This window comes from Empidonax traillii, unplaced genomic scaffold (genome assembly GCF_003031625.1).
Source record: "Empidonax traillii isolate 1590-97213 ecotype Southwest subspecies unplaced genomic scaffold, ASM303162v1 scaffold600:size394560, whole genome shotgun sequence".
In the NCBI taxonomy this organism is placed as follows: domain Eukaryota; kingdom Metazoa; phylum Chordata; class Aves; order Passeriformes; family Tyrannidae; genus Empidonax; species Empidonax traillii.
In genome coordinates this window covers 10,788-25,719 of record NW_020955793.1, presented here as the reverse complement: position 1 = coordinate 25,719, position 14,932 = coordinate 10,788, and the positions used below count along the sequence as shown (strand labels likewise).

General features: G+C 36.9%; 1 protein-coding gene across 1 annotated transcript in view; it reads right to left on the bottom strand.

The window, feature by feature from the left end:
• Positions 1-14,932, bottom strand: part of PALLD (palladin, cytoskeletal associated protein) — a 200,921-nt gene that overhangs the window by 180,882 nt on the left and 5,107 nt on the right. The window contains exon 3 of the mRNA XM_027898507.1: positions 14,254-14,755. Coding sequence (XP_027754308.1) covers positions 14,254-14,755 — 502 coding nt within the window. The remainder of the gene's footprint in view (positions 1-14,253; positions 14,756-14,932) is intronic.

Sequence of the window (14,932 nt, the reverse complement as noted above, 5' to 3'; positions counted from 1 at the left end):
CTTCAGGGGCAGGGGAAGGAAAACAGACCCACAAACACTACCAAGACACGTTACAGAGCTGGAAGCCCTGCAGCTGGCTTTAGATATCACTGAATGAGAGAAATGGCCAACACTCAATCTCTGCACTGACTCGTGGAGGGTGGTAGCAAATGTGCTCTTGAGGTGATTGGACTGATGGCAAAAGGCCAGTTGGCAGTGCAGAGGGAAATCCATCTGGGCTGCTGAACTATGGGAAGACATCACTGCCCAGGAAGAGATGTTGACTGTGAAAGTACATCATGTAGATGCACATGGACCGAGGAGTCGGGCTACGGAATAACATTTCAACGGCAGGCGGGTCAGGCTGCCCAGATTCAAGTGCCTCAGGGGGGTCTGCACTGACAACACAAGGGTGAATTTTTTCTGTCTTGGTGGGCCAATGACTCCTCAGGTTATCAGGGAAGAGATGCAACATACAGATGGGCTCATGATCGAGGGGTGGATTTAACCTTGGACACCATCTCCCAGGTTATCCATCACTGTGAAACACGTGCTGAGATCAAGCAGGGCCAAGTGGGTAAAGCCCCTTTGGTATGGGGGACAATGGTCAAAATATAAATCTGGGAAGGCCAGGCAGATCAATCACATCATACCCCCACAAACCCACCAAGGTAAGTGTTAAGTGCTGACAATGGTGGACACAACCACCGGATGGCTGGAGACACATCCTGTGCCTCACACCTGAAACACCATCGTGGGCCTTGAAAAACAAGTCCTGTGGCGACACTGCAGCCCAGGAAGGACTGAGTTGGACAGTCTCCTAGACACCTGTGCCAGAGAGCACAAAGTCCCCGTGGTGCTTATGAGAAACGCATTAGCAAAGACAGTTTGGATCAGTCCTGCCTCAGGCAAAGGTAAACCCACTCGGGGGATTGGTTTTGCTCAAGGACTTGGTGCCCTTGGTTGGTAATGCAGAGAGGTGGGGAAACACGATGCGTACCTCAGGGGCATTTGATTTTGGGTGAGAACCATCTGTAAGGGTGGATTGCATATATAATACTGGTTGCTGAAAGAAATGGCCACTGTCAAGGGGAAATACCATGGGCAATGAGTATGGACTGCTCCAGTTGCACCAGTCAGGTATGAAAGCGAGAAAACTCATGTGTTTAGACAAAGACAATTTAATGCCACATGGTATGGAATATCTCTTTGGCCAGTGAGGGGCAGCTGTCCCAGCTATGTCCCCTCCTAGCTTCTTGCGCAATCCCAGCCTCCTCACTGGAGGGGTGGTGTGAGGAGCAGAAAATACCTTGACTCTGTGTAAGCACTGCTCAGCAATAACTAAAACATCCCTGTGTTAACAACACTGCTTCCAACACAAATCCAAAACATAGCCCCATACTAGAAAAATGCTTTAACTGAAAATAGGCATGTCAATTCGCTTATACATTACCTTTGTTTAAATAAATTGGATTTTCTTTACGGAATAAGGTGAAAACTAAGTCAGTTCACATTCAAGTTTTAACTATGGTTAATTTTCATTAAGATTGCTATGTTTCTACTTGATCCATGGGCTTAAGTATGATGTTACGGAGAATGTGTCCACTCATGGCCTTTTCACAGTCCAGCATAGGCATGTGAACTATCTAACTGTAGCAATGAGTTATTGCAAGCAATTGTGCCTTAAAAAACCAAACAAATAAAAAACAAAACCCCACCATTTTCATCCTTCTAAACATCATGATTGCTTGCCTTAGACACTGCAGGCATTTACTGATAATTGAGTGATGACATCTACTTTTGCAATATTCTCTGGCTTGAACATGAATAGGAATACATGGCTACATAGAAAAGAAAGAATAAGGTTTTTGTTTATTGATTTTGCAGATATTTGAGAGAATGCAATTGCATTGTAACTGGCCCTGTTTTGGTTAAATGAATATACCTGTTAAATTAATTAACATTTTTTTTTAAATTGTGTTGCAATTTTCTATCTGTTCCCAGGAGGAAACTACTACTATTGCACTCAGCACCCTTGGAAAAGTTCATTTGAATACATCGTGTTTTCCTGCTTGAAGAACTGTGCTTTGACTCCTAGGTTTTTAGAGTAGTGTTTTGTGGTTTGGTTTTTTTTTTTTTCTTCTTAAAAGCAAAGTTTTCATAACACAGAGGGACACACTTGATCAAAGCTCCCCTTCAGAACTGGCTATCTGAAAAGCATATACCAATTAGAACAGATTCTGACAGCATCTGCTGCTGTGCTTGGCCCCTAATTATCGGTGTATTAATATCCATTTTACCAATTTGTCACAGGAAAAAACCCAATGGAAAAGCAAAATGCTGAGGATGCTAGGTTGCGGCCAAATGTTAAACAGCCTTCTATGAAGCTTGTTATAAATTTTCAATTGTCAAGATTAGTTTAGAGGAGGAGGAGGCCCTCAGTTTATGTTCATCCAGTTAAATATGTGACTCAGCTACTCATAGGGAAAATATTTAAGTGGGGTTTTCCCATAAGCAATGATTGACTCTTGGGCAGTGTGTTATCTCAGCGGTCACATTTTCTGTGATACTGAAAGACTTCACAGTTAGCTATAGCTACCTGTATATCAGCTGCATCATAAATGAGAAATGGATTCTATTTTTCTAATCTTTTTCCCTTGGCCACCCGAAAAGCACAACCTTAACAAATAAGAGGAGATAGACAAAAGTTGTTCATATATTATACAAACTGTTTATAAGGCACTGAATTACTCACATGATAGGCACTACATAACTGCAAAGTGTTAATTATTTTTATAACATTAATGCATGCATGCCCTGCAAATACACAATATTAACATGATGAAAGAATTAATCACTTTGATTTGAAGCAGCATGTTAGCGTTACACTAGAAGAAACGTGTCTTCATAAAAGATTTGTTAGAAATCAGAAAAATTTTAGTCTAATTACTTGACCTGCACATAGCTGAACTCCCCCACCCCGTGTTTTAAGAGTTATTCTACCTGCTAATTACCTCCAACCCTCAGGTATTTTAACTTATTTCCTTTTCTCACAGGAAGTCAGATGTATTCAAGTTCACCCTATTCCCACTCTTAAGCTCTGTACTCTTCTATACTGAGTAGTAGCACACTAACTGGTAGCACATTACTTTAGGAAAATAAGGTTTTTGGAGTTGGGTCTGTAATAAACACTTTGAACATGCAGTACATCTGATAAGATACTTCTACACAGGCATTTGCCCTTTCTGCAACTTAAAGGTATACCTTTTCAAACACAAGTGAAATCATCTAGCTGAATTTTCCTTGCTGATCTATTTAATAAAATAGCATCTCTACCCAGATTCCCTACTTTTATATTTAAGAAGTCTGCTAATTTCTTGATTTACAGAAACATTTCATATGCATATTGATTCAAGTTTTCAATACTTAAACAAGTCCCTTACTATTTCAGTTGCTGACAAATTTTCACTATTCCTGCTGATCAGTTCCCCTGTTGTGAGTTGCTTCAGATAAGGCAACTGACTGGGGCACAAAGTGACAATTAAGTTCATTTCTTAAATGAGTACATGTAAAAATTTTCTAGGGTATAAAAGCTAAGAAATACTTAAATCTCTAAGGTGACATTTCAGTGAAGGTGTAAAGCTAAGCTTTCAAATTCTGTTCATTTTGCCATTTTAAAAGAAATGCTATCTCCTCACTACATAACTGTAGATCATTGTTCAATATCCAAAAGTGTAAAAACCCCAAATAATGTTTTAATCTTCCCTTCTTCTCTAAAGCACGTGGAATGTGAAAACTCATGACAACATAAAACGTTTTGTGAATAAGTAGCATGGCAAGAAACCATTATAATGCCTCATATGTAAACAAAATAGCTGTTCTGTGTAGCAGTGCATCTGTAAAATTCTGTCTAAAACAGGAATAACAGGGTTCTTTCATTATTAATATCTCTCCCACATACCCTAAAAAACTATCCAGGATTTCCATTTATTTATTTATTTCTACCAGCCTCATTACCAATCAGAGTGATGGCTTTTACTGAAATAATTTTCAGAGTGTTCACAGGAATGACAGGTCTATTTGCTGCTCTTCTTGCATAACTGATCTCAAATTGTAAGAAAAATTGTACAAGGTATAATCTCCCCACAGAGACAAATCCTTAACTTTTCTGCTTTCTTTACATCTTTGTAAAGATGTGATTATCATTTTTACATCTCAGGCAAGGAAATACAGGTAATATGAAAAGGATTTGGATGATCCTTGTAGGTCCCTTCCACCTCAGGATAGTCTATGATTCTATGACTTCCTTATTTTCCTAGGTTACAGGGAGTAGGTGGGCAAGGAAATTATTTTTACCCCTTGCTTTATCTTTGCATGGGCTAGAAGGGCAAACCTACAGCCTATTAAATGAACTACAGTCCCCTTAACAGAGTCCTATCAAACTGTAATGCTTGTTAGAAAGATGGGTCCTAGAACCAATAAAAGAAGCTCATTTTTCACTGCTGTTTAATGTTTCTTCTATGTTTGGTCTGATATAAGCTTTTAGTCTATGGCTTCCTCTACCGCCCTCAAAGTCCTGTCAGCGTTAATAGCATGAACTGAAGTTTAACATTTTCAGTCATCAACTATGAATGCAGAGAAGTTCTATTTTTTTCAGTTTCATCATCCATATCTTTAAAAGTAGCTTTATGTTGCCAAGAATGCATTTAGAGAGTATATTTCAGATATGACAAAGTTTTTTATTAGGAAAGAATTTTTAAAGCATCAAGTTTCAAATTGATAATTTTATTTATTTAATTTATATTTATATATGTCTTAAAAAGACATGTCCTGCTTAAGTAGCATTACTAAACTGCTATAATTGCCCTTAGGAAACTTAAACCAATCCAAGATGTGGTATTGCCTCTAGGTAAATGAGCAAACATCAAAGAGTATAATGTATGATTTTAAATAGGATTTGGAATAGCACTTTATACCTGTGGAACACTGACAAAGAATTATGCCAGAATTACTGATGCTTCTCTGCTTCTCTCTATGAAAAGCCTCACTACTCTTCTCTTTTTCAGTACAAATAAAAGAGTCCTAAATCATATCATTTCATTCCCACCTCTGTTCTACTTAGCCTCTACATTTAGTTTTAATTTTCACAGGTAAGTACTTTCAATGAGTCTCTGACAAGCAGATTGCTGATGTATTTCCTCACTGTCAGATTTTTTGGCTGTTGATCCTTTGCACAATACTGGAAAGGCCCAGAGACAGTGTATAATATCTACACAAATCAATTTTGAAACATGAAGTAAAAGCAGCCTCTTGGAATACTGCCTCTGGCACTGTTTCAGCATCACTTTTGTGGGAAACCTGTATTTTAAAACTACTTTAATTGAACCTTGTTTTTAAACTAAAAGTGTTTAACATGGACAAAGCTAGTGTAGTGAAACAGCTTTCTGAAGACATATGGTTCCAAATTATTTGAAAGTTCATCCAAGTCTCAGCCAATTCATATGTAAATATAAGTAAAAAAATCTTTATGCTTATTTCATTTTGCAGATAGCAGCATAATTTTATTAATTTACTTGTAAGCTTTTCATGTTAGCCATCAAGAATAGAATCAGTTAAAAATGTATTTTGATAACAATTTCATCTAATCTTAGAGTCTTTTTATAAACACTAGTTAATATGTTATTTATTTATGGAGCATTAGCAAGGAACTTTAGATCTGCATTATTTTACTGAGAAGCAGAAAAAGAATAAAATAATAAAGAATTGAACTGAGATGCTTTTAAACTTTCAGTAATGCAGTCAGAAAAACCAAACCAGAGACACTGGCATTCACAAATACACGGAGAAAAATAAAGTAACTAAGCTGGAATTCCCTTCCTAATTCTAATTTGAAAAAGCAATTCTAGTTTCAACAACTATCCCTTTGTTTTTCAACTGCCTCTTACAGCCCCATCTTCATGCACCTAATAAAGAATAAAGCACAGGCTTTATTCTTCCTATTTTCAGGGGAAAAAAAAAAAAAAACCAACAAAAAATCCAAAATGAAAATATGAAATTTTCAAAACCAGAAACATACAAGAGCTATTTCCACATTCATGAAAAACGTTAAACTAACTGTTCTAAAAAGAGAGCCTGGTGATGCACAGAGCCTGTATAACAAAGATGAGGAAGTGCATACATCATGTAGTCAAAACTATTTTAAAGAGAAAATAAATAAATGAAACTTAAGAAAAACCCTAGTGTCCAGAAGCTATAGATCCTCCTTGGGGCTTTTACAAAAAACCAAACAAGTTAGTGTCCCCACCCTCCTCACAACCACATCCACACATTCTTTATTTTAGATATTTAGATATCCATTTTGTAACATCAACAGATTGCTCCACCTAAGTTTTATAGCAATCTGTTTATTTTATAAGACTTTCATAAATTATCCTGTTATCACAATCTCAGCTTTATAAAGAACATTTCAGAGAGCCCAGCTCTCCAGATAACTGTTTTAAGTACTGTACTCTATGATTTTAGAGAGACAAGGAAGGAAAAAAACAACCCATTCAAGCAGAGTACTTGTTTATCATATACTACAACAACCTCTTAAATGCTGTTCTTAAGTAGCACGGTGACGAATCTTCTTTCCAAGTGGTTCTAAGGTAAATGAAGTTCCGAGTTAAGAAAATTGGTGCACTACTATTATTGCTCAGATATGCCACACTGCTTTTTAAAGCAGGTGGGCACTTGATCTACACACGTCTCTACTCCACTGAATGTTTTCCCTCAGATGCAGAAAATCCTGATGGTGTGGACTCTCATTGCCACAAAATCAATGGAGAATGGAAAAGGAAATATTCGAAAGATGCATGTTATCTACCTAAACCCTGCAGGCCACAAATTACTGCAGTCAGCCACTGCAATAGCTTAATCATTTGTGCTAAAATGTAGCCCCTCGCTTCCCCACTAAAGCCCACTAGTCCAGAGCACTGTTCTAAGGAAAACAGAACTAGGGAAAAGTTTCACAAGTCACTGAGATTACTTTCAACACCACATTCCAGATCTGCTCCAAAAGAAAATTGAAACTCCAGGGATGCCTTGAGATGGACAGGCCTTATCTCAAAATCAGCAAAAGCAAACAAACAAAAGACATAAGAATAGCATGGTACAATAAACAGAGAGTATAAAAGGAAACAAATGAGAAGGGAAGAAGGCCTAAAAGAATAATGACATCAACTGCAAAGACCTATTATTTTGACTTATAAATGAGGAAGAAAACCCAACAGTATTGAAGAAGACATTATTGATAAAGAGCAAGAAAAAATACCATTGTGACAGAAAAATATTGAGGATACTGACATATAACTTTCATATCTATAAATATCTTAATTTGAAAGTATATAAAATACTGACAACATATTTCTGCTGAGCAGATTTCTGAAATTAGTATGATACCAGGTTAAAACGGTTAACAACGTTTTTCTGTTTAATCTCAGCAATATAACACCTGCTGTTTGCACTTTCAGATGATGATGTACTTTCAGTGCTCCCTCCATACACAGAAAAACATCCAAATCTACAAGCAGGACATTTTTGACCCAAGGAACTCCTTAGGTACGAGAATATTCTTCAATTCTGAACAAGCACCCACTCTTTGCAGAAGACTCGTAAGAAGACAGATTAGCAGGACTCTAAAAAGATTAATAGAGGACTACTGCAGATTTCTGTATAGAAGTCTGTTTATTGGGAGAGAAAAACAGTCAGACTATGGGGAGAATATAAGAAAAATGTTTATACTTGTGAGCGATGTAACAACTAACTCAATAAATTATCACCCTTTGGAAATTAACACAAGATATTCTGGAATCACTTAAGGGTTGCATAATAAGAAAAACCCCATTATTTCCTGTTTTACTGTTCTAAACATTAATAAACAATTATAATAACACTGAAATAATGGAACTGAAATTATTGTATAAGTTGTGGAAGTATTTTAGATCAAATCTTACTGTAAAATACTGCATTTAGTAATCAAGAATCACCTCAAAACTCAATACAAGATTTGATTTTTACTGTTAATGATTTTCAAGTCACAAGAGCCCTCTCCTATCCCATAGAGTACATATTTATTCTTTTTATCTTTTATGAATAATTTCTACAATCACTGTAGCTAACATAATGCTTATAATCTAGTAAAGTCTGTTGTTAGGACACATAAAGCATCTCATGGTTTAGAAGCAAATTTTGGTCTTGGAGTCTTCCTTATTCCTATGCAACTAAGCAAGAATGGAATTAAATACTTTAAACAAGTTCATCATAAAAGAGCTTCACTGAAGTTTCCATCTTGAATAACATAAATATAAATATAAGCTTATGGAAATATTTGAAAAGCAGGGCCTGCACCACCTTGTCCTAAACTCTAACTTAAATAATTAGAACTTTATAAATAGAAGAGTAACACAACAATTTGAAGATGACTATTAAAGTGTTTATACAAGAAAGCAAGGAACACAATTAAGATCAGGGTTTTTTGAACTAAGGACACCTAGAATTGTCAAATACATTCCATTACTGCAGATACATAAATAAATACTCATACCTGATAAAAATAAGTATTACTAAAGCCTTGCCATTAGAGGACTAATAGAACATCTCTATCTCCCACCAAGGCATACGTGTTTTGCTACAACTACAAAATTTACTCCATAAGAGACTTTAAGAAACAAAACTAAATGTTATCTTTAAACCAAAGATTTTCCTACCTCAAATTATGCCTAGTAATGGAGCAGGAACTATATCTGTCACACCTCTTCCATTCCCAAGACATAAAAATCTGCCAGCTGCTTTTTAGGTAGTTCAGTCACTGTTGTCCCATGCACCTGGAGATTTATCCAGCTGTGTAGATTTGTGTTAAGCATTACTTAATCAGATGTTCAATTTTCTTTGCAACTGTGCCCGGTGGGGAGACTATGGTGGTGATATAATTTATTGCTTGTTTTTAGACTTCAAAGCCTTTAAAGGCTGTAAAACCAGATAAGTTTTTTGAAGCTGTAGAAGTCAAGGTAGTCTGGTTTTGTTATAAATTTAAGAACTGTAATTTGCATTTGTTTCTATACTTTCTAAGAATAGTTCCGGATTACATGTTTTAGGTGGGGATTTTGGGGATTTGTTACAGGGAAATCTAGATAAACAACACTTATGAGAAGGAAAGGGTTATAATGAGAGTAAATAGATTCCTTAAAGCAAAGAAGCCCTGTTCTTGCCATGTAGTATGTGGAAAGTGCCATTTTTCTAAATTTTGTTTGGTTTTTTTTTTGTGTCAATTTGCTGTTGATGAAGGAAGAGAATGTATTTTTCACAAAACATTTTAATACCTCTTGTGCTACAGAATCTGGGTGGATATCTGTAAATACTTTAATCATGGCTTACAGCTTAGGGCAGACCTCAGAAGCAATTAAATATTCAGGTGGTGAGGCAAATGCTGAAGAGGTCTAAGTCATTCCCAGATGGGATTTGCCTTTAGCTAGCTCAATGCCAATGTAGGTATTTTAAGTTCTGTACTGCTGATGCACTTTGAAGGGCAGCTACTGACTGATAAAATGCTTTTTGGGGTAACATAGAATATTTCTGTTTCAACTTATATTTTATATGTTTTAGACCTTTAGAAGACAGATATCCTAGAACTTTTCAAACCACTCAATACTTTTCTAGGTCTTACATTGTAATCTGGGCTGCTCAGAAAAGCAAAAATTGTTCTGACCAGTGACAAAAGATTCATTGTAAGATATTTAATTTTCTGCTAGTAGAACTAGTAAGTTAGACACTGAATTTTGAAAAAAAAAATGTAGTGGTTTTTAAAATTTATCTAATTATTTTCTTTTGTATTTAAACCCTAGGATTCTAATTGTAAGTTCTTCTGTCAAAGTTTACTTATTTTCCACTTGTGGAAAAAAGTTACTTTGGTCAAGTTCAGTCATTTAAACCATAACACTTACTGTTTTATTTTCAGCTGTGTACAGCTACAAACATCGAAGGAACTTTAAATTTAAGAGGCTTTTCTAGTCAACCTTCAAACAGACACTTTGCCCTTACACCACTACTTAGTTTATAATAAGATCCTGCAACTTTGTTATCTTTAGCCTATAAGAAGCGTAACAGCATAAGAGAGGATTCTAGCTCAACCTTGTATAGGCTGAGGACTTTGTGAAGTTTAGCTCCAAACAACGCTATGAAAAGGGAAGAAAGACAGTTATTAAAGACGATTTGGATCCAGGATAAAAAGTGAGGCATAGAAAAACAGTGACATGCTAAAAGGTCAGAAATGCCTCAGTAGTTTCTCTTGAAGGCCTTTTGTTCTGGTGTAGACCAATTGGATGATCTCATGGCCACTAGTGTTTGATGCTGCCTAAATATCAGCTGTGCTGGACAACTTTTTGAGTTCTGGGCAAAATAACAACTTAGTGCTTTTCTTGTCACCACTAAACTACTGCTATTTCATCGTGACTTTATGGCTTTTGGTTATTTTCTTCCCAGCTGAGAAAAAAAAAATCCCAATTGCTCTCTGCTTTTATCACACTTACCACACAGAGTTCCAAAAATAGTATTTGCAGTCGCTATGTTATTGAAACTGTCTTTTCTGGGAAAAATCAGAACAACTGAAGCCTGGTTTCTGCAGATTTTATTGACATATGCAAATGTACAGGCTATGGCAGCCCTAGCTCACGCTCTTTTCTGCGTGCCCTGTTCATCAAGTTTTGCATGTGCCAAATGGCTCACTCTTACACCTCACAGACCAGGTAGCTGTTCAGCTTGTTCTATAGCTCTTCTTTTGGCAATACAAATAATATCCATTTCTATTTTCTACCTATTTAGAAGCCTTTACAAAAAGTTTAATACCTTTTACACATTTTTCCCTATGGTCAGTTTCTTCAGAAAAAAAGTAAATATTCCAAATATGCTCCAAAGACTTTTTTCCCCCCACAGGTATTACAAATCAGAAATGCAGTCTAATGAAACAGTTGTCTAAGTAAAGTGCATTAGAAAACTGGATTATTTTCGTTATCAAAATACAAGACAATGGCCTACTAGTATTGTGTCATTGGTGTTTTGCTTTTAACCATATAAAACTCCCATTTACAGAAAATGTTTCTCAAAGTGGCACAAACAGAAGGCATTCTTCACTTGCTTTGCAATATGTCAGTGGCTTTAAACAGGCTTGCCTTTTTCCACTGCATCACATTAACTTTTTACTGGATATATTTAGGCTACACCACAAGACTGCCTTTCAGCTCCAGAAAGAAGGAAAGCGATGCGCCTAGGTGATAACAGTGAAACTGTTTAAAAGTTCCTAGTAGTGTTATCATACATAGAATCCACTACAGATTTTTCTGCGTGCTACCTTATCTTTTCAAGGAAAGAACCCCCTCCTTTCCCCAAGGTCCAAAGACTTTGGAGTCTCATCCAAACAGCGCTCGAGTGTTTGCCGTCTCTTAAGCACTGAACGAGCCTCAGTTGTTGCCCCCTGGGCCCCGCACAGCGCTCACGGAAGGGCTCTGCGCTGTGTGCGAGTGACCTCTTGAGCCAAGGCAGCGTCACTACAGACAGGACAGGCGGCAGATTTGCATCGGCTTCCACAATGAGTAGTTTCTGAGGTACAGGTGCCATTACTTTTCCTCTCTTGAAGGTGCAGAATGAAATGGAGACTAAAGGGTAAATTCGTTTTTAGTGGAAACTCTGGGAAAATAGGTTTTTGTTATTAACTGTCTTCTTTGAGTTGCCAGATGGAGAGTAATTGTTAAGTAAAACCATTTTGAGGGTGGACTGTGAAAGTATATTAAAAAATTGTCAGGGAGCTTTGCAAGAGACTGAGAAACTGGCACGAAGCCTATTTGCTGGAATTCAGAAGTGGTTGTGTCTACAACCTGCTGACATAGCACAGTTATGGGTTTCAAAAGGGAAATAAGATAAAAGTTACAAATTAATTTATACTGATGTGATTACTTAAAAATATACTTGATTTTAAAATAATCTACTATTTCGTCAGCCATGTTTCTCATGATTCATTTTGCTCAGTGATTAAGATTTGCATTCTTATTTTATGATTCTGCAAGAGTTAAGATTCAGAAAAGCAGAGTTGACATTAAAAATCGGAGATTTCTTGTAAACATATTGATATTAGCAGCCTCTGAAATGAATATAACAATGATGTAAAAGACCTAAGCAAAAAAAGCTCCATAGCTTGTACACAGTTTCTTAGTTCAGTTGGTATTTATGCGCATTTCTGGAGTCATATCACTGAAGTGAAGACTGATGTTCTGCCAGATAAAATAAGAGCAATAAGATACTGAAGCATTACAACAGCACATCTTTGCTGTCTAAACACTGCAACCTCACTGATGCTGTCAAACTCACCTAAACTGTCTATGCTGTATTTCATAAATCAAATACACAACTTCTAATCCATTCTGATGCAGGAAACACAGAGTATATGAGCCTGATAGCACCCAGTGAGGGGTTTTTTTGCTGTTATTCTAGCATATTTTAATATTCTATGATCATTTTAACCCTACAAAATGCATTTTGTAACTCAGTAGGACTGAAATATATATTCAAGCATAATAGACTTATAGTGGCAAAAACATTCAAGCCAAGAGAGTATTTCATTCTTGTAAAGCTGTGTTGTCTACACAGTGACTCTCAGTACCTTAATAGTCTTATTAGTTCCTTGATGAGTAGTACCCTATAAAAAAACCTTTATGTATCTTGCTTTCTTAATAAGAAACTTTGTAAGAAAGATTGCTGTTCAAGCTGTGGAAGTATGAACGTTAAAAATGTTTAAATACTAGGAAAACTAAGTTCTTTGAGGCAATACCTATCATGGTAAACTCTCACTTTTAAGAAAGACTATTCAGGTTTTTTTCCTTCTAGTTACATTATCTGTGTATGTGACTTGGCAGAGCAGCTCTTTCTCCCTGTACCATCTATTGGCATAGAGATGGGGGAATGAGTGGGATTCCCCTCAGCTTTTATAACAAACCAATAATGAGGTTTTAGTCTGAAGTATTTGACTAAAGTTCTTATCAATGTAACAAACAGTTAAGCGACTTTTGGTAGATGCGCTTTTCCCTAGTGAGTGCTGATGGAGTCTAGGGTGATCTATGTTAAATATCTAACCTACAGATGGTTAAGGTGAAAAGTTCTTTAGTATTAATTAATAGTAATTACTTCTTTTCTTTAAGAGTGGTCCCTCTGACTGTTCCTAGTACTCTATTCTACAACTCAAAACTCTCAGTAACAGTATGTCAGTTGTTGTATCATAGAGTTGGTAAGGTTGGAAAAGACCTCTAATGTCAGCGAGTCCAACCATTAACCCAGCACCACTCTGTTCATCACTAAACCATGTCCCCAAGTGCCACATCCACATGCCTTTTGAACACATCCAGGAATGGTGATTCCACTACTTCCCTGGGAAACCTATTGCAATGGCTGACTACTGTTTCCATGAAGAAATATTTACTAATATCCAATCCAAATCGTTAGAAAATATTAATTATTACTTTAAACCAAAATAGCTTGTGAGGTACTATATAAACTAGAGGTATAATGTACCTCTGTGTGTGATAAGCCATCATATTAGCATTAAGGCTCAGACCTGTGAGGTTCTGAACACTACCTATGCAGTGCTTAATTTTAGAAGGAAAGGAAGACAGTGGAAAGCATTTTGAGCTATTCATAATAAAAAAACCCAACTAAAGCAGACAAAGTTATGCAGCAGCTAGTTGGAGATTTTGTCATTGAACGAAAGTAAATGCACATAAATTTCACAATAAAGCATCAGAAGAGGTTTTGAATAGTGGATCATCTTAATGTCTTAGAAATGTCTTACACAATAGGATTCTTGGTCAGATTTAGAAAATTTTAGATTATAGTGTAGACCTCAAATCCCATTGCTATGGATTTTGGAGACATTCTAATTAATCGGTAGTAAACAGTGTATCAGCTGCCTGAGATGCTCTTCAGAGGCAAGTTGTAAATTATTTTATCTAGATTAATGAGGCAACAATTACACAGAATGCTGCTAGAGCCAATTCTTTCTCTAATGTTGCCATGTGGCTCTTGAATCAAGCAGAAATTCATTTCTCAAGCAGATAACAGTGAAACACTCCTGTGCTTTGTAAAACTGCATGATCGACTATTCTTGCATGACTACATCTAAGAAGGTTCACTGTGATACCTGACCTTGGGTATCTTCCACAATCAGGTGATGATATCTGGTGACTTAGCACTTACCTGACATCAGGGACTGGGTTGCCAGCAACTCTGCACTCCAGCAATACTTTGTTTCCTTCAGCAACTTCCTGGCTCCGGAGCTTCTGAGTGAATTGAGGTGGTGAAAATTCATTCTGTTCCATGTCGATGAAAGGATGGCAGAGGATCATTTTGCCGTGAGTGATGCTGCCCCTTTCAGAAAAGTGTTCTCCATTCAGATGAACTCCATGTAATTTTGCCTCAGGGTCAGTCTCTTCATGTGGTTTGTCAAACTCCTGGTTCACCAAGGTACTTAAAGCTAGTTGTTTCTTGTTGGGAGACAGGTATCCACTGTCTGGAGAAGAAGAGTCCCCATCAGGACTTCGGCCTCTTGCCTGTGCCACCTGTCTAAATATCGATGACAATTCTTCTATAAATGTGGCAGCTTTGTCACACATCTTGTTCCTGAAAGGAACTTCTTCCTGGGATGTTGATTCAGACTTTGGGCTTGTCTTAGGCATATATGGACCATCTTTCTCTGAATGTTTCAGTTTTCTAATGAAGCTGGGACTAGCAGTTAGAAAAGGTGTTTGCCTCCTAGAAACTGTGACAAAACTATCTGCTGTCTGAGGTGCGGTGGATTGCTCTTTCTGATTCCTTGGGAGAATGTGACTTGCGGCAGATGAAGTCAGACTGCTTGCTTGAGGCCTCTGTAAAGCAT